Raw genomic sequence first — 26,430 nt, forward strand, 5'->3', positions numbered from 1 at the left:
CTCTCTGCTGTTGCTTGGTGTCATATAAGATGACGGTCTGCTATTGGTTTGTGTTAAAGCTTCATGGGGATATTGACATGTTTAAATGGCTTAACCCCACGACCCTACTGAGGATAAGCAAAGCAGATAATGGATGGAAGTATAAATGGCTTAAATGGATCCCACAATGCATTTTTCTTTCTTTTTTCAGTTCAGAATCTTTTGTAACAAACCTAATTTTTTTTTGGCTAGGACTCCCATGACTAGTAGTGATGCTAAAAAGAGACGTGTAACCCTCTCTCAAGAAATTTTCTGAAACCAATCGCAGTTTGGGACAATTATCAAACATAAGGGTGTGTTAAAGCAACAACATATTCTAGGGCAGGAGTGGCCAACCTTTTTCAAGCCAAGATCTACCTTTTGTTACTAATTAGTGCAAAGCACCCAGTTTGGTATGCATTTCTAAAACAACAACTTAATACCTTGTTACTATGTTATTGATATGTTATTACCAGCTTAATTATTGGAAGAAGGGTTAAATAGACCCAGTTAATCCCAAAGTTTTGCTAGAAAATCACAATGACCCAGCATTGTTGAGCTTTTGTCACAACAGGTCCACAGGCGCCGCGGCTGTCCTACAGAGGCACCCTGGTGCCTGTGTGCACCACGTTGGAGACCCCTGTTCTAAGGACAACAATCTTTGCAAGGGGAAGTTTAAAAATCAATTTTATTTTTATTTGACATCTCCTACCCCCTCTGAATCTACCATAAACTTTACTAAACCAAGTCACGCCCCAAAGTAAGTAAAATTTCTATTTCTCCCTGACATATATTTATTTATAATGCTAGTTAAACTATATACTGGTATATTACTTTAAAGTAGCATCTACCATACATATTAACTAATGTTCAATATGTTTATGCAGTTTTTGTGTTTTTACCTCGGGCACCGGGGTTTTGGAACACATTCGATTCAATCCCCCACCATACATAAATATCAGCTAGCTATACCACCTAAGGATTAATGTTATACCTGGGGGGTCTACTGTCGTACGGTGACACCTTTACCGTTCAATTATAACCCCCCCAATCTCCCATCCACCCTCTTCAAGACTTAATTTGTTGAGCAAAATCTGTTTTGTGACTCTACCTCGTCTAAATTCATCTGGTCCGGGTCCTCCCACGGATTCAAGAACTTCCCTCCTCGTTGCCTCTTGAGCGGCACCACCACCACATAATAACCCCTGAAAAACAGCATACAAGCCAATCAAAATGGACCCATGCAAGAAATCTCCACATCTGAGAAGAAAATTAAAACAGATTTTTTTTAATCAACTGCAGCGCCAACATATTCCCCCAAGCTGGAAGGGCAGTCGCACTAAAATGATAAACGCGTCCCTTGTGAATGACTCACGCTCGCACTTAATAACATAACGCACGACATCAAATACGGCGCTAGTTCAGATTTGCAGTGCCGAGATGAACAGATACGCACTCACCGAGCTGAATTGCTGATGATGTATTTCTGTAATAAAGCGAAACACGTTGCTGATTTTATTGATATTAGCACAAAATAAAACAGTGAGGGCAACTACGAGTTGTGGTGCCGTGACTCACTCCAAGATTTACAGTGGACGTGGAAGGAGCAAGCCAGTTCTCTGTATTTACTCTGGGTTTGAAATAGATTACGAGCTTTGTGCTTTCGAACTCTCTGCTGTGGGAGTCTGAAAAATTGCCCCCAGCTCAAACAGAGAAATCCCTCATGTTTGCCTAACAAATGCAAGACGTGTGATGCAAAAGATTGGGGGTGATTAGCTAAAGCACAGATAGAGACGTCAATTCCATAACAGCATTCTCGGTTTTCGCAGTTAATCCAATCTATAACCAGCCGTAGTAGGTGAATTTCATACGCAGAACTGTGGGATTTTGCATTGCAGACATACATTATACACGCAAACTCCGGCTTACTTGCAAAAAAGACTGATGTGTATTGGTTAATTTATCCGGTACATTCCTATTTTATTTTCAGCCACCACAGTGAAAATGCAACAGATGTATCGCTCTTAATATAGTAGATACAACAATTGTATCCATTCATAAAACATATTTCTTTTTTCAGCAAACCTAAATTATTGCAAACTATTAAGACAATAATTGAATGTTTTTTCATAATTAGTATTATTCTGTTTGCTTGCAATGAAGAATGCTTCTAATGCCCGGGTGGTTAGATTTTGACAAAAATTCCAAATATTGCTTATAATGCCTGGGCTGCGTTATTTTGACTCTTATTGATCAGTTACGCACTGGTTTTCTCTTTTTGACTATTGGACACTTGAAAAGAAGATTGCTTAAAATACCAAAACTGTTCTATTATGACTGTAGCAAACTTGAAAAGAAGATTGTTACACTGCCAGTGTTGGGTTATTTTTATTGTAAATAAGTGAGTTGTGCATGATGTTTGACTACTGAACACTTCCAAAGACGATGGTTTAAAATTTTAGGGTGGTTCTATTTTGAATATTGAACACTTGCAAAAATGATTGCTTATAATGCCAGTGTTGGGTTATATTTACAATTATTGAGCAGTCACACACTTTTCTTCCATATTTTGACAATTGAATAATTGCTGGAAGATTGATTTTCAGGGTTAGGTTATCTTGACTAATGTCAAGCGCTTGTGCACTGTTTTTCTTTATTTTGACTACTGAACATTTGTTAAGAAGATTGCTCATAATTTCAAGGTTGGTTAATTTTGACTATCATTGACATTTTCTGCCAATCAAACTTAACCTTGGAGATTTTAATACAATAAAAGTTTCAGAGGAGGAACCTTATGACAGGTTGGATTTCTTCCCCCCCATTAAGCCCAAATTGATTGATGTCTTCTTGCCATTTGTAGAATGTCTTTTTAACTATATTCTTATCATAAATTTGCAAATATACGCATTACTTATTATTAGGAAAAAATCTTCAATGCACGGCAAAAGTAAAACAATAAAATGCCAAAGGAATACTGTGCAATAGAATTGTATAATATCCTATTTGTGTAATATCCCATTTGAGTTTCTAGACTTACTTGACTTTAGCCGTTGTCTGCACGGACGGCAGTTGTACGGTCACCATGCCGTCGGCGTTGGTTTTACCCAGCACGATAGGTTTGCTTTTCAGGATGTCCGGAGCGGTTGTGGCTGTGACTCGGTGCTGCAGGCCCCCGGCGCTGTTGGCCCGGTTGGTGAGCAGGAAAGAGTACAACGTGTCGGGCTGCAAACCACTGATCAGTTTCTGAGTCTGCTTCGCGTCCACCTCCACTGACTGGCCCTTCCCGAACAGGATCTGAAGATTTTGGAATATAAAAAAAATAATTGATACAGATTTTTCTAACATTATGTGTGTTGTATTTTGATTTGCCTGGTGGTACTTGGGCCCAAAATGGGCTCGCCTCTTAAGGCGTGACGACCAAGTCAAGTCAAAATATATTCATACTTCCTAAAAAAAAACAACTAAATGTTGAGTATTATTAGACCTATGCAAACATATTGTCACTGTTATCTTTTCTTATTCAATTTCTTCAAGTGGACAACAACACACAATCATTTTCCCCCAAAATTAATTTTGGCGGTATATTTAACATTGAAATTTAATTTAAGATGACGGACAAACCACAGTGATTTTTTTTTAAGTATACTGATTTTAATGTTTTATTTCACGCCAAGACCAATAAAAGCGGTGTAGTGTTGTTTTTATATATGACTGGAATATGAGAATAAAAAATATATTTGTATCTGCACATAAATCCTCCCTGAAAAAGTAACCATTGATGTTACAACAATGCTAGTAAAATCATTACAACTTTCCATGCACCATGGTTCTCGAGAAAATCATTTTCAAAGTAGACAGTTCGACTTCATATCCTCTAGAGCTGTGACGTCACCGGAGGACAAAAAGGAATCAAAACTATGGCGGGTCCCTTCGAAAAACAGACAGTTATTGTAGTAATCAACAAATGCGTAGCACTCATCTTTGCTTAAAGTAATTGGAACTTTGCCCATCGTGTCGCTGGGAACTTCTGTTTTGTCTATGGGATAAATTTATCTCCTGTTGTGTACAGCATGTGTTTTTTTTTTTTTGCATTCACTTTCTTTTAGGTATATGATTGTGACTTTTCCTTTAGTGTATTTTGCTGTGTGTCTTGCATTTAAATTGTCCAGATAGCTCGCCCATTAGCTTGCGGGCTCCCGAAGGCTTCCGGGTTAGCCCCGTTAGCAGTCGGCTAGCTTAATAGCCTGTCGTGCTAATTGTTTTTTTGCTGGCTGAGCTTGTGTTTGTTGCTGTAAACCTTTTTCTTTTTGTTGGCTCCTGGGTATCCTGGCCACCTACTGCATGTTTTTGGTTGACCGGACTCCTGTTTATCTGCTGATCGGTCCAGGTTAGCCAATTTTAGCAGACGGCTAGCCTGCTGTGTCCCGGCTAGGTTAGCCACTGTTCTCTCTCTTAGTTATTTTTGCCAGTTTGCCCCATTTTGGCTGTTCGCCATTTGTTATACTATTGCTGTCACGGGGTGGAAGGGGTGACCGGACCGGAACGGAGGCAGGAAGGGAGAACTCAATTGCGTGACGATCCAAAACTTTTATTTACCGAAATAAAAGTTGTCCATAACTCAGGGACAAGACAGAACAAACAGGTTTTAACGTAACGTGCAAACACCGGTTTCTTCCAACTCAACTAAACAGGACAAGGCATGACAGGGTTTCTTCCAACTCAACTAAACAGGACAAGGCATGACAGAACAGAAAAGGTATATAATGAGCCAGCACCTGCAAAACCCACAATCCGGCCTTAAATAGCAGACACGCAATTAGTTGAACTGCTTCAGCTGGTGCCCAGGGGGCAGAGCAGACCGGTCGCCAAGGCGACTATGACAGAGCCCCCCCTTTAAGGGACAGCTCCCGAGGTCCCAAAAAGAAAAAATACTACCTCGCGCCCCGGAATGGTTCGACGCTCACGATTGGGGCAACCCCGCTCCCTCCTCCGAACACGCAGGAACGGGGAGAGGCAGGCGCCATCTGCGTCGGGCGGATCGGAATCGGCGCTCGGCAGGGGGGTCAGGCGGGCAAACTGGACAGGCGAAAACAGACAGGCAGAACCGGCGAGAACAGGACAGGTAAACAAGGGAGTCGGACAGGCAGAATCAGGGGAGTCGGACTCAGGACAGGCAGATTCAGAAGAGTCGGACTCAGGACAGGCAGATTCAGAAGAGTCGGACTCAGGACAGGCAGATTCAGTAGAGTCGGACTCAGACAGGCAGATTCAAAAGAGTCGGACTCAGGACAGGCAGAATCAGAACAGGCGATTCAGACAGGACAGGCAGATTCAGAACAGGCGATTCAGACAGGACAGGCAGATTCAGAACAGGCGATTCAGACAGGACAGGCGGAATCAGAACAGGCGATTCAGACAGGACAGGCGGAATCAGAACAGGCGATTCAGACAGGACAGGCGGGATCAGAACAGGCAAGACAGGACAGGCGGAATCAGAACAGGCAAGACAGGACAGGCGGAATCAGAACAGGCAAGACAGGACGGGCGGAATCAGAACAGGCAAGACAGGACGGGCGGAATCAGAACAGGCAAGACAGGACGGGCGGAATCAGAACAGGCAAGACAGGACGGGCGGAATCAGAACAGGCAAGACAGGACGGGCGGAATCAGAACAGGCAAGACAGGACAGGCGGAATCAGAACAGGCAAGACAGGACAGGCGGAATCAGAACAGGCAAGACAGGACAGGCGGAATCAGAACAGGCAAGACAGGACAGGCGGAATCAGAACAGGCAAGACTGGACAAAATCAGTACAGGCAGACTGCAGGCAGGCCGGAGAGTCGAACAGGCAGGCAGGCCGGAGAGTCGAACAGGCAGGCAGCGGAGTCGGAGTCGGAGTGGCAGGCAGCGGAGTTGAAGTGGCAGGCAGCGGAGTCGGAGTGGCAGGCCGCGGAGTCGGAACGGCAGGCTGCGGAGTCGGAGTGGCAGGCCGCGGAGTCGGAGTCGGACTGTCAGGCCGCGGAGTCGGAGTCGGACTGTCAGGCCGCGGAGTCGGAGTCGGACTGTCAGGCCGCGGAGTCGGAGTCGGACTGGCAGGCGGCGGAGTCGGAGTCGGACTGGCAGGCGGCGGAGTCGGAGTCGGACTGGCAGGCGGCGGAGTCGGAGTCGAAATGGCAGGCGGCGGAGTCGGAGTCGGACTGGCAGGCGGCGGAGTCTGAGTCGGACTGGCAAGCGGCGGAGTCGGACTGGCAGGACGGGGAGTCGGACTGGCAGGACGGGGAGTCGGACTGGCAGGCGTCAAATCCTCCCGGGACCCCTTTCGAGGCACAGCATTGGCCACGACGGGCGGGCCGTGGTTCGAACGGGCAGGGAAGGTTACCTCAATGGGTGCTTGCCAAACTGCATCCTCCAGCTCTCCCCAAATCGCGCTGGGATCGTTCGCTGAGTTCAAATGTTGGCTGGCTCATTCTGTCACGGGGTGGAAGGGGTGACCGGACCGGAACGGAGGCAGGAGGCAGGAAGGGAGAACTCAATTGCGTGACGATCCAAAACTTTTATTTACCAAAATAAAAGTTGTCCATAACTCAGGGACAAGACAGAACAAACAGGTTTTAACAAAACGTGCAAACATCGGTTTCTTCCAACTCAACTAAACAGGACAAGGCATGACAGGGTTTCTTCCAACTCAACTAAACAGGACAAGGCATGACAGAACAGAAAAGGTATATAATGAGCCAGCACCTGCAAAACCCACAATCCAGCCTTAAATAGCAGACACGCAATTAGTTGAACTGCTTCAGCTGGTGCCCAGGGGGCGGAGCAGACCGGTCGCCAAGGCGACCATGACAATTGCTGCACCCACCTGCGACACAGCGCCTACGCGTTCTCCACAAAAGCTACCAAAACTTCAAACACTCAAAATCTTTTCGACTAATTAACATGTGAACCAATATGGTGACTGGCTTGCTAGGGTGCGGTGCGGATGTTCTTCACATGATGTCAGAGCTTAGGAATTCAAAGACAAGACTGAATGTATTCAAGATGCATAGATGCATTATCTCGGAAAATATCAATATAATAGTATTATACAATTTTGGTATGTTGTAGAATTCGGGTATCCCTTTAAGTGGCTCTCGTAAAAACAACTGAATAATATGTTTTTTTTTTATCTTGAAAACCTCCTGAATAGAATTGTTTATTACAAAACAACCCCAAAAGGTAGATTTAATTAAATCAAAAAATGAAGCCCATTTTAGGCCATTTTTTTCACGCAAAAGCACAAAAACAAGGGCACAATTGTTAGGGGTCACTATTTTATAAAGCTAAATTGACTCATATAATGCTCTTACAGTGAATGGTTGTGTAGGATTCTTGTCTCGGACTTCCCAGGACAAAAGGACCGAATTCTTCATGGCTGCTTTCACTCTGAAGTTTGTGGCGAAAACTACAGTGAAAACCAAACAAAGTTAGATTTACTTGATGGTGAACTAAACTGCTGTCTCCACAACACCAATTAAAGCCGTACCTGTGAATTAGACCTCATATTTAACTCGTATTTTCTTAAGTCATGAACTCAGACCCCCAAAATCTTACCTTGTTTTGGCAAAAGGAGATTTTGTCTAAGAGTACAGTCACAAGACAATGAAAAAGGACACTTAGATGTGCGTGAGAATGTGCGCCTGTTGCAAACGGACGTTAAATTAGGAAGCGTTTCTGGAATCTGGAACGATGAGGAAGAGTATTCAGGGATTGAGGTTGAGGCCTACCTTGGTCCAGCCGCTGCGTCCTAAACCGGGCAATGGGGCTGTACGGACCAGGCCCAACGGTCGTGAACGCACACACCCTGACTTGGTACACAGTATCGGGAATCAGACCCTCCAACAAAATGCTTGATCCCGGAGTGGGCACGCCGAGTTCCGAGTAATTGCCGCGACTGTTGATATCCTTGTACAGTACCGAGTACTTAAGGATTTTCCCGTTTTGCTCAATGAGGGGGACAGATTTCCAGGTCAAGCGAAGGGAGTTGGGGGATATTTCCTCCGATATGATATTCTCTGGGTATCCCGTTGGAGCGCCCTCGGGCGTGGTTATTTCTTTTACGGCCTCTTCGCCGTAGCCCATTTTGTTTCGGGCGGAGAGTCTGAATATGTAGTTGGCCCCCTTGTGGATGTCCTGAGCCGTGTAGCGGTTCTCCTTAGTGGGGAACTCCACTACAGTGAAGGGGAGAACATCCACGCGGCCGAAAGTGAGGCGGTAACCCAGTAATGGCGTGGGTGGGTTGGGTGCCGGGTACCACTGAAGCAATGCCGTACCCGAGTCAGTTGCGCTCGCCATCAGCTTGGGTTTTTCGGGCACTGCGAGAAAGAGGTAAACAAAAAGATGAATACATTGCAAACTTTACATATTCCTGAGAGTATCCATTAATTAAGGGGTCATGAAGCTGAGATATTTTTTGGTTACTTTTTTTTTTTGCATTGATTAGCGTAAAGGAGATAACAAAAAAAACTGCCTAAAAGATTATCGGCTGCACTCTACCCAGTCTATGAGATATTGCCAGCTTGTGGTACTGTAGGAGAGCTATTAACTTTATAAAAATAATTCCCACCCCAGCCACCACCTCTTAGACATGTTGCCCTCTGGTAGGCGCTACAGGCCCCTCAAAACTAGGACAAACAGGCTACGAGAAAGCTTCTTCCCCAGGGCCACCAAAACCCTAAACAAACGCACAAAACTCTAAAGATATCTTGCAACAATTTTGAGTTTATCTCTCTTTTTGTTGTCGCCAAATAAAACTGTGAAAAAAAATACTATTGCACAAAACTCTGAACACATATTTACATAGCTTGTTATCAGTTTTTTAAAATTGCTGCTGCTGAATTTTATTGCACTCATTTTCATCGCACTATTGTCACAATGGACAATTCTTCCTTATTGCATTATTATTATCACAACTTAGGCCAGTTTTTTAAGCACTATGTTGTATGTTTTTTATTGCCTATTAATGTTTCCTTTTTTCACTTCAAAGTCCCTATATTAGATTTTTCACGCTGGAGTTCCCTGTCTAATCTCATTGGATACAATTGATCCACAACATTGCCGATAAAACAATTCCAATTTCTAAAATTCCAAAGGGCTACCAATTTGATATGCATTTCTAAAATAACAACTTAACATGTAATTACCGTAAATTCCGAACCACAGAACCCACCAGATTAAATAACACATGCTCAAATTTAGGAATAAAACTCAATTTTGTATTCATATTCATTCATACAATATGTTATCATAACTCACAAGGCAGAGCTGTGCAGACACTAATAGGTTTGCTGCGGGCACCGTCTCCCTTGGCAGTGTAAGCTCCGACTGAGATAGAGTAGGATGTATCGGCGTTCAGGTCTCCGAGAATCGCCTCCTGCAAGACCGGAGTGTTCATCGTCAGATTTTTTGTCAAATTAAAAACTCAATTTCTAGAATATATTATTTTAACAAAAGTCTGTTCAACATTGCAATGCTGTGATTTTTTTTGTTCTACTTTCATTGCTCTTCTCCATTCTAATTTTGAGTTTGATGATTAAACAATATTCAGTTTGAGTGATTAACACCAGGGTGGTAAAACTACAGACCATGGACCAGATACAGTCAATCAGGCTATTTAATTCAGACCACTAACCAAAAAGTTAAAAAAGTACTAAATGAAAAAGATTTTAATTTTCTTTCAATAGATATGTTTTCAAATAAACATGTTTCTTAAATTACATTTCATGAATGATACTGATTATTAAACGAGTTCAAAACACAATACTATACTCACATATTGAGTTGATTGGTCAAATTCCCACTGAGTATTGATAAAAAAGAGAACAGAAAAGACCCAAGTATTAATATAATGTAACGATCGCTGCAAAAGAGAGTGATAGAATTCTATTTCGGAGTGTTACCTGTGAGTCCTCCATCAGGATGTCCTTGATGGAGGGTTGACCTTGAGGCTCGCCATAGTTCATCTTCACGTAGTGGATTTGGTATCCTCGGATCTGACCGTGTTGCAGCTCGGGGGCTGGTGTTCGCCATTTCACCCTAATGGCTGAGGCGTTCACTGTCTCTGCGTCCACCCCTCGAGGAGGACCACTCGGAACTATAAATGCATTTCAGGATAGAAGTCAAGGCTCACCTATAGACCAGCACTTTTCGGTAGTATTCAAAAAAGGATTTAGGGGGCGGAGAAAATACACTGAAAAACGGATGTTAAAAATGCATCCGAAAAGTGTACATTTTCATTTATGTCTGTGGTAAAAAAGGTCAAAATAGTCAAAAGAAAAAAAGTGGGTGCTTGAGGAAAAACATGGAGGAAAAAAGCAGTGGCGAATAAGAAGTATATGTAGAGAAAGATAAGAATGGCAGATATAAAGGGATTTGTCGCCACAGGCAGATAAACCGTGACAGACAGTCAAAAAGAAAATACTGTTATCGAGAAAAAAAGAACTCTCTTGTGCTGCCAAAAACTACATTTCCATCAAACAACACTGGAGTCAGTGTTATTGGTGGAACTGCTGGAGTTCCAACCAATAAGTGGGACCAGTCAAAACGTTGTCAAAAATATGACAAATTTCGAAAAACACAGATGAAACGGGGATAAAAGACACTCAAAACAGCTGTCAGGGTCTCAAGGGTTTGGCAGAGACATTTAGGAGAGGGAAGGCCAAAATTATTTGGGGGAGGTTGGTTATTCCAGGAAAAGGGAAATCCTGACATCAGGAAAAAAGAGGTGAAAAAGATGTGAAAAAGCAGCATGCGAAAAAAGGGTTGCTGCAGAGAAAGCGGCGAGGACAGCAAAAGGGACATAGTCCAATTTGGTTGCCTAGCAAGTTAGTCGTATTAGTCGAGGTAGCGTCAGAATTTCCGTTTGTTCACGTACCGTCCTCCTCAGTGCGGATAATGAGCTGTAAGCTCTCGGGTCCATCGCCGGCTTCCGTCCGGGCCCGCACCGTTATTCCGTACTCAGTCCATTTCTCCATGTTTTCCAAGAGATACGGAGAACCGTCCGTTCGAACGTCGTCTATCCTTTTTGATGTTTTATTAGCACCGGTGGTGGCATACTGGATGGCGTATCCCGTAATGACGCCGTTCTGAAACTCCACGGGGGGCGGTGCCCAACTTACCAGGATGCTGGTAGACGTGGGGCTGATGCATGTTATGTCCCGGGGAGGCGCCGAGGGAACTGATCGGCCGGTTTTGAGGAGGCGGTTCAGGGGTTAAGTGCGAGTCGGGTGGTGTTGTGTGAGTTGTGGAAGGAATGGGGTTGGGATGGTGGAATGGAGTAGACACCAGGCAGAGAACAGAAAGACAAAAGAAACCAAATGAAAACAAAACACTGGAGAACAGAAGCTGTCAAGAAAAACAAAATGGAACTCTGACTGGAAACAGAGATACTGAATGATGGGTGTCGACTCGTGATGAAAAGAGAGTGGATGGCTTCGAAGAGACGCGACACATAGTCGACTGACTCAAAATAAAGAAACACAAACATACTTACTTGTCCTACTCCAGACTGAGCGCTCGGTCCGAAATGGAGATCACTTATCCAGCTACAATCTTTGGACTTGTCTACCCATGCTCAGACTTACAGACCTCTCATTGATATTCAACAAAATAACTTTTAAACACATAATACTAATATAAAATGATTTTGAAAATTGAAGTACTTAAAAATATCAACCTTGAGGTCAATGTAACTCAAAATTAAGGTTGGCTTATTTGTAACAATGCAAACTCAAAATTTACAGGGTACCCCTTATCCATGATCAAATGAAAACGGTGGTTGATTGGTGTACATTATTGCATTGCCAAAAGAAGCCGGACTCTTCCCACACTCCAAATTCACACTCTGCAAATTGCTTTTGGACTTACGCGTCTGGGGGGTGTCGATGGAGATCTCGTTGGTATACGCGCCTATGCCATGTTTGCTACGGGCAGCCAGTTGGAAAGTGTAGGCCGAGAAAGGCCTGAGGTTCTTCAACAGGTAGGAGGTGGTCGGCTCAAAGGTTACTTTCTTCTGAAGGGGACACAGAGAAGAAGAGGATGTTTAAAACTTTATGAAGGTTATCTACAGAATGTAGAGTATTCCTTCGCCTTCTTCCAGTTCACAATAGATGAATAGAGTTGTAGCCTTTTAGCTACCAGGGCAGAAAATAAAAATGTCCAGAAGAAAATGCTTTCTAGCAAGTAAACCTGAGTTTGTGTGTATCATTTGTCTCTGTACTACATTAAAATATTCCGACCAAGCTAAACTGCATGATACATATGCATAAGGTTCCTACCTTGTGGAAATTTACTTCATTAGGTGGAAATGGCAAGGGTGTAGTTTTGGCGCGGATAATGGGACATGTACCCCCCAATGATAAGCAATCACGGTTTTGTCCCAACCAATATTTTGAGATCACTTAAAAAAATACCCAACCAATGCCAAGGGTTGTGGAACAGATCAACCGCAAAAATCAGGTAACTACGGTACAATATTAAAGGAACAAGAAAAAGATGTATCGTATCACTTGGTTCACACTGACATACAGTGGGAAAATAAGTATTTAGTCAACCACCAATTGTGCAAGTTCTCTGACTTGAAAATATTAGAGAGGCCTTTAATTGTCAACATGGGTAAACCTAAACCATAAGAGGCAGAACGTGTCCTCCATTTAAAGCCAGTGCACATCCAGCACATCCAGACCCGTGTACGGTTTGCTTTTGGATGGGCGAGAAGAGAACTGGGATAGCGTGTTATGGTGTGATGAAACCAAAATAGTACTTTTTGGTGGAAACACAGGTTCTTGTGTTTGGAGTAGAAACAATAGTGAATTGCATCTGAAGAACCCCATACCCAATGTAAACCATGGGGGTGGAAACATCATGCATTGGGGTTGTTTTTCTGCAAAGGGACCGGCACAACTGATCTGTGTCAAGGAAAGAATGAATGGGGCCGAGAAATCAGTAAAAATATATTTTAATCAGCAAGGCCATTGAAGATGAGACATGGCTTGGTTTTTAAGCATGACAATTACCCTAAACACACAGCCAGGGCAAAAAAGCCAGTGGCTTTGTAAAAAGTGTTTCAAGGTCCTGGAGTTGCCTAGCCAGTCTCCCTATCTATCTCAACCCCATAGAATATCTATGGAGGGAGTTAAACGTCCATGTTGCCCAATGACAGCCCCAAAACATCATTGCTCTTGAGGAGATCTGCATGGAGTAATAGGCCAAATAACAGTACATTATGTGAAAAGCTTGGGAAGAGTTACAGAAAACATTGGGCCTCCGTTATTGCCAACAAGGGTACATAAAAAAGTATTGAGATTAACTTTTGGTTTCGACCAAATACTTATTTTCCACCATTAATTGCAAATAAGGTCTTTCAAGATCCAACAATGTAACTTTCTGTTTTGTTTTTTGTTTTTTCAAATTCTGTCTCTCATAGTTGAGGTTTACTTATGTTGACAATTACAGGCCTCTCTAATATTTTTAAGTGGGAGAACTTGCACAATTAGTAGTTGACTAAGTACTTATGTGTCCGACTGTAGTTCCTCAAACTTTGTGATAATATATATAGATAGCGCCAGAGTTGCTAGATCACAGAGAACATGATCCCCACAACCAATAAATATTTTAGGTCCTCACCTCCTCTGTATCGTCGGCTCGTCGATGAACCAGTTCATATCCCGTGATTTGGTTATCTGGGCCACCCTGCGGTGGGGCAACCCAGGACAGAAGGATGCTCGTCTCTGATTTGGCCTCTCCTTTGAATTCTGAAGGCTGAGACGGAACTGAAAAGTTGAATTAAGAATTCACGGTTAATTGATTTTCTTCAGTAAAGGGTGAAGTGTTATGCCATCTCACCTCCGGTCTTGGCAATGATCTGCAGATCCTGAGAAAGGGGACCGTCTCCAACGGAGGTAAAGGCCAACACTCGGATGTAATACGTTTTGTTCGGAGTCAAGTTTTGAATGGTTATAAAGTTGGCACTCCGTACCATCTGCTTCTCCCACTGCACACAAGGCAATGAATGAACACAAGCTTTGGTCTAATTTCAGAAAATCTTGTCACACATTATGAAGAAAGAATACCTGGTTGACTGGCAGCGTGTTATCAGAGGTATAGTAGACCCTGTAGCCCACAACCTGCCCGTTTGGTTCTTCAGGCTCATCCCAGTGGATGATTGCCGTTGTGGTGCTCAGCATGCGACCTCTCACCTAAAGGCCACATTATTTTCTTTAGTTAAAGGGCCAGCATGTAATATTTAGTACCTTTTATTGGTACAAAAAATCTTTCATTCAGTAAAACAAAACAAATATTGATTTGAATGGTAGGCAAATATACATGAGCTTTTATACCAATGTTAATTTTTTAGAAAAAAACATTTCCTTTATATAGTGGAATCCCTTCTTAGGTTGCCTTAGGTCTGCCGTCTTTTTGCTTGCCGTGGCACTGTGTTCTGTTCACATTAGACAACAGTGACACCGGTGAAAAAGTAATTGCCCCTTGAACATAATAGCGGGTTGAGCAACTGTTGGCAACGATAACAAAAATAAAAAGTTTACAATATTGGTAATGAGTCCCTCACACCGCTGTGGAGAAATTTTGGCCCACTCTTCTTTGCGAGATTGTTTCAAATCTGCCATAACTGCCTGTTTGATGTCACATTACAGAATGTCAATTGGAGATAAATCCATACGTTTACTTGGCCACTCCAGAACCTCAATTTTGTTTTTGTACTTTGGCCATTAAGAGGCGGACTTGCTGGTGTGTTTTGGATCGTTCCCCTGCTGCACGATCCAGGAGCGCTTTAGCTTAAGGTCAGGGACAAATTGCCAGGCGTTTTCCTTCAGGATCTTCTGGTAAACACCAGAATTCATTGTTCCGTCAACCACAGCAAATTGCCCTGGTCCTGAGGCAGCAAAGCAAAGCTAGATCAGCACACTGCCACCAACATGCCTTACTGTTGGGATTATGTTTTTCTGCCAAATGCTGTGCCATTTTACGCCAGATATAAAGGGCTACACACCTTCCAAAAAGGTCAAGTCTTGTGTCATCCGTCCATAGAATGTTACTCCAAAAGCTTTAAGGATAATCAAGATCATTTTTGTCAAATATGAGGCAATCGTGCCATGTACATTGTGTTCTTGAGATTTTGTAGCACACTTCACTGAGTCTAAAATATCTAATTTAATTGATTTATTTATGGGCAGCACGGCGGCACAGTGGTTAGCGCGTGTGTGGCACAGTTCTGAGGTCATGGGATCGAACCTCCTGTGCAGAGTTTGCATGTTCTCCCCGTGCCTGCGTGGGGTTTCTACGGGCACTGCGGTTTCCTCCCACATTCCAAAAACATGCATGTTACGTTAATTGTCTATCCATCTATCTATCTATCTATCTATCTATCTATCTATCTATCTATCTATCTATCTATCTATCTATCTATCTATCTATCTATCTATCTATCTATCTATCTATCTATCTATCTATCTATCTATCTATCTATCTATCTATCTATCTATCTATCTATCTATCTATCTATCTATCTATCTATCTATCTATCTATCTATCTATCTACCTTGGTCATATCCCTCAAGAAGGGTGACCGACAGCAAGACACACACATACAATAACAAAGAAAATAAAAGGGAAATAAATAACAAAAAAAAAACACACAAAATTTTTTGGACCATGGCCAACCCAATTGCCCAAACACCCAAACAAGTTAGGCACCTCGGCACCCAAGTTGATCATGCTTTCGTCCCTCCAGATGAAACGTTAGCCAGTTAGCCGTTACGTTAATTGGCCGGTCCAAATTGTCCCTAGGTGTGAATGAGCGAGCGAATTGTCTCTCCCTGTGTGCCCTGCGACTGCCTGGCAACAAGTTCAGGGTGTCCCCTTCCCACTGCCCGAAGATAGCTGGGATGGGCTCCGGCACCCCCGCGACCCTACTGAGGATAAGCGGTGCAGATAATGGATGGATGGATGATTTCTTGATTCAACACATGTGGCGGCAATCCATTTTCATACAGGGGTTGTGTGCCTTAATAAATTAAATCAACATTTCAAAACTGCATTTTGTATTTCCTTGGGTTGTTTCTGTATAATATTAAAATTGGTTTCATGAGCTGAAACCTTTGTGAGTGTTAAATATGTAAAAAACACAGAATTTAGTAAGGGGGCAAATATGTATATCTGTGAAGTCTCTTGAGCTCTCAAAACATACTTGTCGTGGAGGCGATGAGGGCGCCTGCTCGGCCGTTCGAGCCTCCACGGCTTCGCTGGAGGGACCTTGTCCAATGGTGTTAACGGCTGCCACACGGAAGTCATAATGGGAAAACGGACTCAGGCCGCCCACGCTGTAGCGAGTGGTGGCGATGCCATCAATCTCTTTATAAGGGTCCTCCGAGCCTTTGGAACGGTGCTGCAGCCGGACACAGCGTCAAGATATAAGACACAATAACACCACTGCATTAAAGCAATGCACGTTGTGATTTATGACACAAGATGATCTGAGGATAAAACGATTGGTCACAGGACAGTACACAAGTAGAAGCCGCTAGGGGGAGAGTGGAAGGTTTTTTTCTCATGTCATTCTCTGCTATGGACTTTTCTTCTTCCGGAGTTTAACAGTTCCTTTGAGGTTTTCAGCACAATTTCAGCATTAATAAACAGAATATTCTGTGCACAAGAATTGGTTGGGGCTAAAGCTTTACAAAGGAACATGTTCCAGGAACGTATTTTCTTTTACTCGGTAAAGAGTACTGTAATGCTATATTAATGAAATGTTGCAACTCTAATGCCATTACTACGTGGAGCATTAAAGATAATGAATTGATTTAATGCAAAATAATTCTGCATCACTCAGATTGTCATATACTACTACTGTCATATACTACTTGCAGAAGCAAGATGTCCAACAATTATGTCAGCTTACTTAAGGTGGGCCTCAGGCGTTTTAAAATTAGTACAATAATAATACACAATGTCCTTTAATCATCACATCAATACATTAACCAAGTAGTTAATGCACCATATGATTATCCATATGTATTTGAATGTGTATTTACTCAATGTACTAATTCTTTTAGATGTTATACAATGTGTAAATTGTCCTATTTGGTGTTCTGATTTACTAATTGGAAGGAGGCTTTGAGTCTTATCAAACAACCTGCAGGATTCATTCCGTACACAGGACTAGTGTGAATCTCTGATTCGGGGAATTTTCTCCTGACTTATGTTTTGTTTTTATGTTTATGATAGACCAGCATGTTCAGCCCCTTTGGTATAAACAATATTGTCAGTCATTTTGAAAGCACACTTGTGTAGCATTGTTCTGAACTCACAAGCCCAGAATATTCTGTTTGATATGTTTTTTATCCGTTTTATTGTAATAAAAAACCTTAACGGAACTGCTCAAATCCAGTGCTTGTTTTACCCATTGTGTCTTATAAACTGGATGTTAAACAAACATGCAGAGAAAGAATGAGTTCTTCAATTTTTAAGGGCTTTATCGTGTTTAGCTTTTTCCATTTTTTGTTTTTGCAAGATGTGATATGACAACGGTTAAATGTGGGCGGGGACGACCACGTTTAACACTTTTGTGCTTTTACCAAATTGTTAAACAACGCGCTAGTCAAGAAATGAGAAATACTGCTTTCCGTTAAACAACTATGAGGCTGAAATTGACGTCTATTCAACATGTAAATGTGATGCAAACTGGGAGCTTTGAAACGGATGACAGTTTAAGTGTGAAATTCTGCACTCCCACATGTGTAAATCTAGCATAAATTTCGGTTGTCTCTGTTGTTCTGGATTGTTGGAGTGGAGGGCCCAGTGAAAATGCAAACTCAAGTAAATGCAGGAGGAAAAGTGAACTTAATTGCACAGTGTAAGTGTGTCATCCCACCAATTCCACATGTGTAAATCAAGCTTGAGTGTCTGTTGTGTTTGCTGTTCTTTATTGAAAAATGTCCGAGGAAAGGGGCACTGTTGCATATCATTTTTTTTAACCATTATTGCATCTATTTCGTAACAAACGTCAAAGATCTATTTTATTTTATCAACTGGCACATGTTTAGTTTACGAGTTTAGTTTAGTTACTTACTTGTATGATATAATAGGAAACAGGTTCAGGGTTGCCAGAATCCCAAGTTAGAGTGATGCTTGTTGCAGTCCTTTCAGTCACCACTGGAACGCCAGGAGCCTTTGGAAGGGCTAAAAGAAGCATACCAGTATTGTGTATCCTTGTAAATTAATAATGAATATATGAAACATATGGAGGGCAGCATGGCGGCGCAGTGGTTAGCGCGTGTGCGGCACAGTTCTAAGGTCTTAGGAACCTCCTGTGTGGGTTCAAATCCACCTAACGGACTTACTGTGCGGAGTTTGTATATTCTACCAGTGCTTGCGTGGGTTTCCTCCGGGCACTCCGGTTTCCTCCCACATTCTAAAGACATCCATTTCAGGTGGATTGGCCAGTCCAAATTGTCCCTAGGTGTGAATGAGCGAGCGAGTTGTCTGTCCCTGTGTGCCCTGCGATTGGCTGGCAACCAGTTCAGGGTGTCCCCTGCCCACTGCCCGATGATTGCTGGGATGGGCTCCAGCAACCCCGCGACCCTACTGAGGATAAGCGGTGCAGCTAATGAGATGAGATGAGATGAGATGAAACATATGCAAAACATACACTTTGGGGATGAATTCTTGCAAGGTGGAGATTCTTCAAGCAAAAAGGGGCGGGTGATATGAAAAGAATACAGATCCCAATTTTTTGGGGGAAACTATATCACAAACGCACTGTTTTATAAATCTGGAAGTTTTTGTTGGCACGTACTTCCTATGTTTACTCTGTATGCCAGCTTTAATGATCTTTCCTTTGCAATACTAGACCCCAGGATCCTTTTTTGGGGGGTGGGCGTCTGGTATCTGGCCCTTGATGGGGGGGTTATGTTATGATCCTGTACGACTACCTACACTAGTGGGCGCCAACCGGGTTTGGGACCCTATTTAACCTGAACGTTTAATGACATGGGTAGCACACCTCATCGGTCATTTTCATTTCCACTGCCATGTCAGGTTTTTTTTTCATTGTTTCCGGTTTCTAGCTTGGACAGTTTGTTAACAGTTTTGTGACCTGTTGTTTGGTTGTTACTTTTTTCCTTGCGTCTCCGTTTCCGGTTTGGTCTTTGTTTCTGTTTTTTTTTTATCATGTTGAGTTTGATTCTGTTTGTAAATTTCGTTGTTTAGTGAAGCTTTGTTTATTTGTCACGTTGTACCGCCTTTTATCATTAAATACCATGCCTCTTTATGATCCCCCTGAGTCAGTTCTTTCTTCTCTTACTTGGGTAGACCCCAAAACACCTAACAATGTGGAGCAAACTGAAAGCCTTTCTCATCAATAGGTAACAAAAAATAGCTTTCAGGTTTCAAAGATTGGTGATCCCTGATTGTTTCCGAGATATTCTATGACAAAAAGTTGCCCAAGATTTATGGAGCATCATGTATAAAATTAACATGTATAATTATTAATGCTATACCTACAAGTACAAAGACCCCTTACTACCTTGCGCTTCGGTTATCACTGGTTCACTCCTTTGCGGTTTTGGACTTTAATTGTCTTTATTGTTGTTGATACCATCGTATCGTTCATTTTGTCCACACAGAGCACATAGTAAATGTTGCACAAGGTCAACTGTGTGTGCGTGTATTAGCTGGGCGTGACTGTCTGTGTTGGGCTCTTGTATGCTGTCAGTCAAACAGCCAGAGTGGGCATGCGCAGTCAACGTCTCAGAATCAAAACAATCGTTACATTGAAAATAAATGTATCAATTAAAGGCGACTACGAGGAAAGTCGGGACGCAATAGCGAGGCTGTTGGTTCGACCTACTGCTACGGCTAGGCAAACAACTCTCTTAAGTACCCCCCCCTGCTGAGCTTGTATTTTAGCAACATCAGATTGATTAACCATAAAACGAATGACCTGGAGGTACAACTTTTGGGAAACCGCTACATTCGGGACAGTTGTTATTTAATAATCGTGGAAACTTGGCTCAAATTGGCGCGACCTGATTCTAGTGCACAGCTAGCCAGCTGCTCTCTTAATTGCTTTCTAAACATGAAAGAAGAAGACCTTCAATTTCGTCATACAATAGGACCAAAACTGCCGTTTTGTGTGTTATTATTTAAAGATCTATAGCTGTTATTTGGTTGGAGTTGTATTTTCTCAATTGGTAATGGTCATCTCGAAGGTAAGTCTGTCCCTCGGGGCCTTAATGAAACAACTTTGTGGAATTTCACTTTTTGTGGGTGGTTCTGGTCCCAATTAACTGCGAAAACCGAGGGATCTCTGTGATAAGAATATTGTCTAAATTGTCTAAATAGATAAAAATTGCTCAATTTACCTTTGACAATAATTTGCGCCACGGCCTCAATGACGCCGAGAGTTGACATGGCAACGCATGTGTAATTGTTGGACTGCCGCACGTCAGTAAGCTCCAGGACGTTTCGTCCGATGGGCATGTCGTCCTCCGGCGTCAGGTCCTCGGCACCCAACATCCACTTTACGTACGGCATGGGTGAGCCCACCGCCACGCATGTGATGTTCACGTTGCCCCCCGGCATTATCTCGCTATCAGCTGGGGGGATGGAGAACCGGGGTGGTACTCGACGCACTGCAATGCCAAAAAAGGAACGTTAGATATTTTTTTTTTGTGTTTCCGATTGCTTTAGAATGAACTTTTCAGACGATTGGAAAAAAACAACAGGCGCTGGTGTTATGGAAATGGTTTATTCATGGTGTTCGAGATGGGAAATATATTCTATGCAGGAAACAGCAAAATTATATCCACAAAAAGAAAAGAACAGCACAAAAAGCACATACTGTATTGAAGAGGATGAAATTCAATAAAGATGACCAAAAAAAGTTGCGGGATTTGCAAATTTCACTTTGTAATTCTCACTCTTACGTCTTAAAAGAATTTAAACTTCAATGTCACAAATTTTTCTTTAAAGGGACAGAGTATTATTTAGCACATCTTAGTGGTTACTAAACTTCGTTCATTGAAAAAACAATATGGGTTGGGATAATAAGCACAAATAAATGAACTATCGTTTGAACATGCATTTTTGGGAAAAATAAACCCTATTCTGGTAAGCAAGAAAATCTAATCCTGCCTTTTTTTATATATTTTTTTTACTTTAAAACTCACTTTACATTTTCACTGCTGTATTAAAATAGCACTTACACACACAAAAAATGAATTTTTGGGAAAATACATTATTCTAGTCTATATAATATATATACAGTATATATATATATATATATATACAGTGTATATATACAGTATATATATATATATATATATATATATATATATATATATATATATATACAGTGTATATATACAGTGTATATATACAGTATATATATGTAAATATATATATATATATATATATATATATATATATATATATATATATATATATATATATATATATATATACAGTGTATATATACAGTATATATATGTATATATAAATATATATATATATATATATATATATATATATATATATATATATATATATATATATATATATATATATATATATATATATATATATATATATATATATATATATATATATATATATATATATATATATGTATATATATGTATATATATATATTTGTATATGTAGGGAAAGTCACATCGAAAACTGAGAACAATAGCAGAATTCTGCAATTAAAGTGAGAATCCTGCAAATCTTTTGTGCCTTCCTCTCTGGCCACAAGCCACATAAATAAGCCCAATTCTCCGCACTTAAAACATATAAAAAACACCAACACAAAATTGTATTGAGACACGTTCAGTCCCAGGCATTTTCAGACCTTTAATGTTTGAAACACAGGTTAAAGTAAAAATCTACTTTAGTCCCTGGGACTGAATGATTGCTCTAAATAAATAAATACATTGAAAAAAAAACATTTTGAATTAAATAATGTTTTAAAAATAAATAAATAACACAGATATGTTATTTTTTCAAACACGAAACAAACTAAATAACAATAAATAAAATTGGTCTTTGATCCCAAGAGCCAAGAAGAGATCCGCAGTTGGAGAGCGTTCTACATTCGGGCCCTGGTACTGTGGAATGCTCTTCCGCCTGAGATTCGATCTGCCACCTCAGTGGAAATGTTTAAATCTAGGCTTAAAACACACTTTTATTCTATAGCATTTGAATAACCTATATTTTATGTTGACAATATCTGTGTAGTATTTGCCCTCATGTAAATTTTAGATCAAGGGATGGTGTCATAATAGTCTGTGGTTTGCAATAATCTGTGGTCTGTGCAGCTTTTTGAGACTCTTTGCAATTAAGGGCTATACAAGTAGACTTGACCTTGCTTGTATTTGATAACCCATTGAGTGGTTGGAGTGAATAAATAATTTCACATTTGAGGAGATCATGACAAGAGGAGAGGGATGTTGATTAAATGGCAAAGGAGGATCAATGAATGAATTTGCTCGCTCGATTCCAAAACAATTTCAAAAAAGTCAATGGTGCTGAATGACATTTTATCGGACCACTCTCCCCCACAAACTAATATAAATAGATAAAAAAAAAACTCAATACAGACAATCAAAACGGTCTTGACTGTACCAACCTTCTCGGAGCTCTGCCGAGGGGGAGCGAGGAAAGAGAGGAGGGTGGAAGAGGATTGGGAGGAGGAGGGGATGAAAAGAAAAGAAGAAGATATTCAATTTCAGAGAAAAGGCAGGGAGAGAAAACACGTCAGGCAGAGGAGCGCTCGCAACAGACGCACGAGTAAGGGAAGCTCAAACGCAGGAAAGAAAACATAACAAACCTTGTATACAAATAAGCGCTCGTCAGCCCTTGACATTTACGTCTTTAAAATTCACGTCTCGCTCTTAGTGTTTGTTTGTAGATCCCCAGGGTGAGCAGCAATCAGCCTTTTAAAGGTTGCCTTTTTTCTTTTCTTTTTTCTTCCCTTTTTTGGGAAATGTGTTGATGTGGCAACTGAGCTAAAGGCCCCCGGATTAGAAAACGTCTCTGGGACGCGTCATCGCTCGGACGTGTCTGAAAATGCGTGCTATTAAAGTGCCCGGGGAGGTGAGGCGCCTACTAGATTTGGGCTGAAATGTCCTAAATAACCATATATGTATAAATAGATATACATGGACTTACATCGTGAACAAATATGTTACATCTCTTAAAATGCCTGTCTGCTATTGGTCAACATGCTATAAAATGCTGGCCTGCTATGGGTTTGTGTCGCATGCATATGGTCATGGTTGAACTACCTCGCACAATGCCTTTATCTCTCTTTGTTCAGTGCAGAGGGTCTCCATAGGACGCCTGTCTACTATTGGTCCATGTTATGTGACAGGGGTCGGCAACCTATGAGACGTGTGCCGGCAGTGGCACGCAAGGGGTTAACCAGTGGCACGCGAGCGCACGGCAAAATAATAATGATTTTTTTTTTTTTTTTAAGCGCATTTACCTGAAATTTAGACATTTTCAGTTGCGCGCCGTGTTGTTTAGAGGCTTTATGGTTGCGCCCCTCCTCTGCTCCGTTTGTGAGCGTGTGTCTGCGCGGTGCCGAGGAGAGGAAGAGATTCCTGTTTTAACCCAGCCAACGAAATACACGCGTGCGATAAACAAATGACTCATGACGGCTCCTCCAGCGAAAAAATGTCGTTCTTTTCAGCCAGCGTGGGCAAATGACTGGGGCTTTGTGCATAAAAAATGACCGTGCTGTGCATTATGCCCCGAGAGCGTTGTACCTCGCACATCAAGGGTTAAACGTCAATAAGTAACGAATCATGAACATGAATTCAAGGACGAGTTTGACAAGGCGGAGAAATTAAAACACGCTGTGTCCATGTACGGCAAACAAACGCAGACCCTGAAAACCATTGTCACTGCTAAAAACGCCATTGGTCACTGCATAGCAAAGCACGGAAAATCCTTTAACTTAATGCGAATATATTAAAGAAGCGTCCTTTTCGAGCTCGGAGGCTTTGTTTGGTGGCTTGCCTAACAAATAGACAATCAAAAACAAGACTAAAACACATCCTTATGTCAGCCTGAAGTGTTGAACGTCAAGAGGAGGGGCTGGCAGAAAGCATGTGTATGCGTGTGTATTTCAATTTGATATTTTCTGCTGTACGATTTCATTGGTGAATAGTATGGTAGCTGTGCATATCACTTGTTTTTTTATTATAGTTCATTGTTGATGAAGAATGGTGGATTCTTGTGGTCAAAAGTTGAAGTCATGGATGTGTACGGGCCTTTCCACACGTTGCTCACATTCATTTTTTAGTTTATTGATGAACAAGAATAGTGCTAGATAAATAAGTCAGTTATACAATTTCAATGTCTATCCATGTTGTATATTCGGACTGGTGTAAAATTACAGCTCTTTCGGATATAGAAAAAAAAAATGTTGTGCGAGTCATTAATCTTGGTGTGGCACACTGGTTTACAAGGAAATTTGAAAGTGGCACTTCTCACCGATTGTTGCTGACCCTTGTTATATTATATGATGGCCTGCTTTTGGTTTGTTTTGTGGCATCATAAAAATACCAATATGCTATTTGCTAATTTACCTCCCACTGAGCCTTTCTCAATCTTTACTTAGTTAACAATTTCATAAATAGTTGGTGATCAAATTTTATTCTATTTTATTTGCTAAGCGTCCCAAGAATTGCAGTAATGCTAAAGGGAGAAGCAAATTCATGATATCCTTTGAAATTAAGCTTGGAAAAAATATGAAGAAGACACACACATTGTTACATTGACTAAGTTGCATGATATAAACTAGACCTAAGATTTATGGCCCGAGCCCGAACCCGAACCCGAACCCGAGGCAATTTTGGGCCGGGTCGGGCCTGAAATGTCAGTCATACGGTCGGGTCGGGTCGGGTTCGGTCCTGCTTTTTTTTTTTTTTTTTTTTTTTTTTTTTTAATTAATTAATAATTATAAATATATGTTCATTAAAAATATATACTTAAACTATGTATGGATACTAGACCAAGGAATACTTGTTATAAAATAAATAATTTGGATAAAACGGAGAAGGAGCTGTAATTGCTTTTAACGGAGCCAGAGCATGCTCTGTGCACGTGACGTGACGTGAATGCTGTCCTCTTAATAATCTTCCCCTCCGCAAATTCGAGTGATTTTGGCCTGGTATCCCCGATATGGAGTCGGAAGCGTACATTGACGTTGGTGACATTTTCATCCGCGTTAAAAAACGCAATTTGCAGAATAAAATCACGCTTTATTGTTTAAATAAACGCGTTATATAGACTAGGATCTCCCAATTATTATAATTAGCTCGCTTTATTGTTTTAATAAGAGTTTTATATAGAATACGATCAGGGGGGGGGGGGAATTTGCATAGGAGTCGGAAAAGGGCACAACACGTCAACACCCCCTCAATGAAAGTGCTGCGCTAAAATCTTAAGGACGTACTACTACTGCTGCTGTGGATTATGGCCCAATGATCAAGTCGTCAAAATGACGGACGCCCTTAAATGTTTTCGCTACCTCAAAAAAAAAAACCCGTCAATGACAGATTGTCGCCAAATGTAACATCTGCAGTGCAGACACAGAAATATAAAAGATGTAAATGTTTATACAGTTTTATTTAACTTAGGCCTAGATGTTGTAACAAAAGGCAGTTTAATTTGTTATCATAAATCACCCCTCCTTATAAATAAAATATGTAATTTCGGGCCCCTTTCGGGCCGGGCCAGCAAATCCAGTTAATTAGTCGGGCTCGGTCCGGGTCGGGTTTAATACCCCTCGGGCCTGCGTCGGGCTCGGGTGCTTTTTTTTGGCCCGATCTTACCTCTAATATAAACCAGTCGATGATTGGGAAATATGTTAAGAATAAGGACACATGACAGTCCTCGCAAGTGGAGGTTTTAAAATCAGTATTTAGATGCAATCTACCCTCAAGTCATGTCACATCAAAGGTAGCGTTTTTCCTGACTATAACGCACATTTTTTTACACTTTTTTTTCACAGGTTAGCTGAGTTTTTTAAACCCCAATTCCTTTAATTAACCTGCAAATAATATACCATTAGCATAGTAGTAACATTCTACATTTGATTTTGGAAATTCAAATTCCAGTTCAAGGGCTTCATAAACAGAAAAAAATATTCAGGTGAATTATTTTGAGGTTATCAATTAAGAGAATAATATTGGATTCTATACATTTATGTATTCATCTTATTTTTGTTTTATTTTACAAGAAATGCAACAAACTAAATTGTAGTTTATAGATTTTGTAAAGCGAATGAGCAAAACTGTGCTTTTTTTCAAGCTGTCTTTCTGGCTACCTTTTTAGCTTTGTAGCTAA

At 41.3% G+C, this 26,430-nt stretch overlaps 1 protein-coding gene across 1 annotated transcript in view; it reads right to left on the reverse strand.

Moving 5' to 3' along the window:
• The window catches only part of LOC148361874 (receptor-type tyrosine-protein phosphatase delta-like), a 401,326-nt gene that overhangs the window by 53,892 nt on the left and 321,004 nt on the right, over window positions 1–26,430 (reverse strand). The window contains exons 11-26 of the mRNA XM_088342686.1: window positions 22,703–22,714; window positions 20,436–20,705; window positions 18,143–18,252; window positions 16,262–16,459; window positions 14,127–14,252; window positions 13,900–14,047; window positions 13,681–13,826; window positions 11,923–12,067; window positions 10,931–11,233; window positions 9,957–10,150; window positions 9,830–9,856; window positions 9,313–9,430; window positions 7,785–8,372; window positions 7,368–7,462; window positions 3,056–3,312; window positions 1,130–1,223 (exon numbers count right to left, since the gene is read on the reverse strand). Of these exons, the coding sequence (XP_088198812.1) occupies window positions 1,130–1,223; window positions 3,056–3,312; window positions 7,368–7,462; window positions 7,785–8,372; window positions 9,313–9,430; window positions 9,830–9,856; window positions 9,957–10,150; window positions 10,931–11,233; window positions 11,923–12,067; window positions 13,681–13,826; window positions 13,900–14,047; window positions 14,127–14,252; window positions 16,262–16,459; window positions 18,143–18,252; window positions 20,436–20,705; window positions 22,703–22,714 (2,831 nt within the window). The remainder of the gene's footprint in view (window positions 1–1,129; window positions 1,224–3,055; window positions 3,313–7,367; window positions 7,463–7,784; window positions 8,373–9,312; window positions 9,431–9,829; window positions 9,857–9,956; window positions 10,151–10,930; window positions 11,234–11,922; window positions 12,068–13,680; window positions 13,827–13,899; window positions 14,048–14,126; window positions 14,253–16,261; window positions 16,460–18,142; window positions 18,253–20,435; window positions 20,706–22,702; window positions 22,715–26,430) is intronic.

Source organism: Urocampus carinirostris, chromosome 8, assembly GCF_059441175.1.
Source record: "Urocampus carinirostris isolate Australia breed hairy pipefish chromosome 8, RoL_Ucar_1.0, whole genome shotgun sequence".
NCBI classification, from domain to species: Eukaryota; Metazoa; Chordata; class Actinopteri; order Syngnathiformes; family Syngnathidae; genus Urocampus; species Urocampus carinirostris.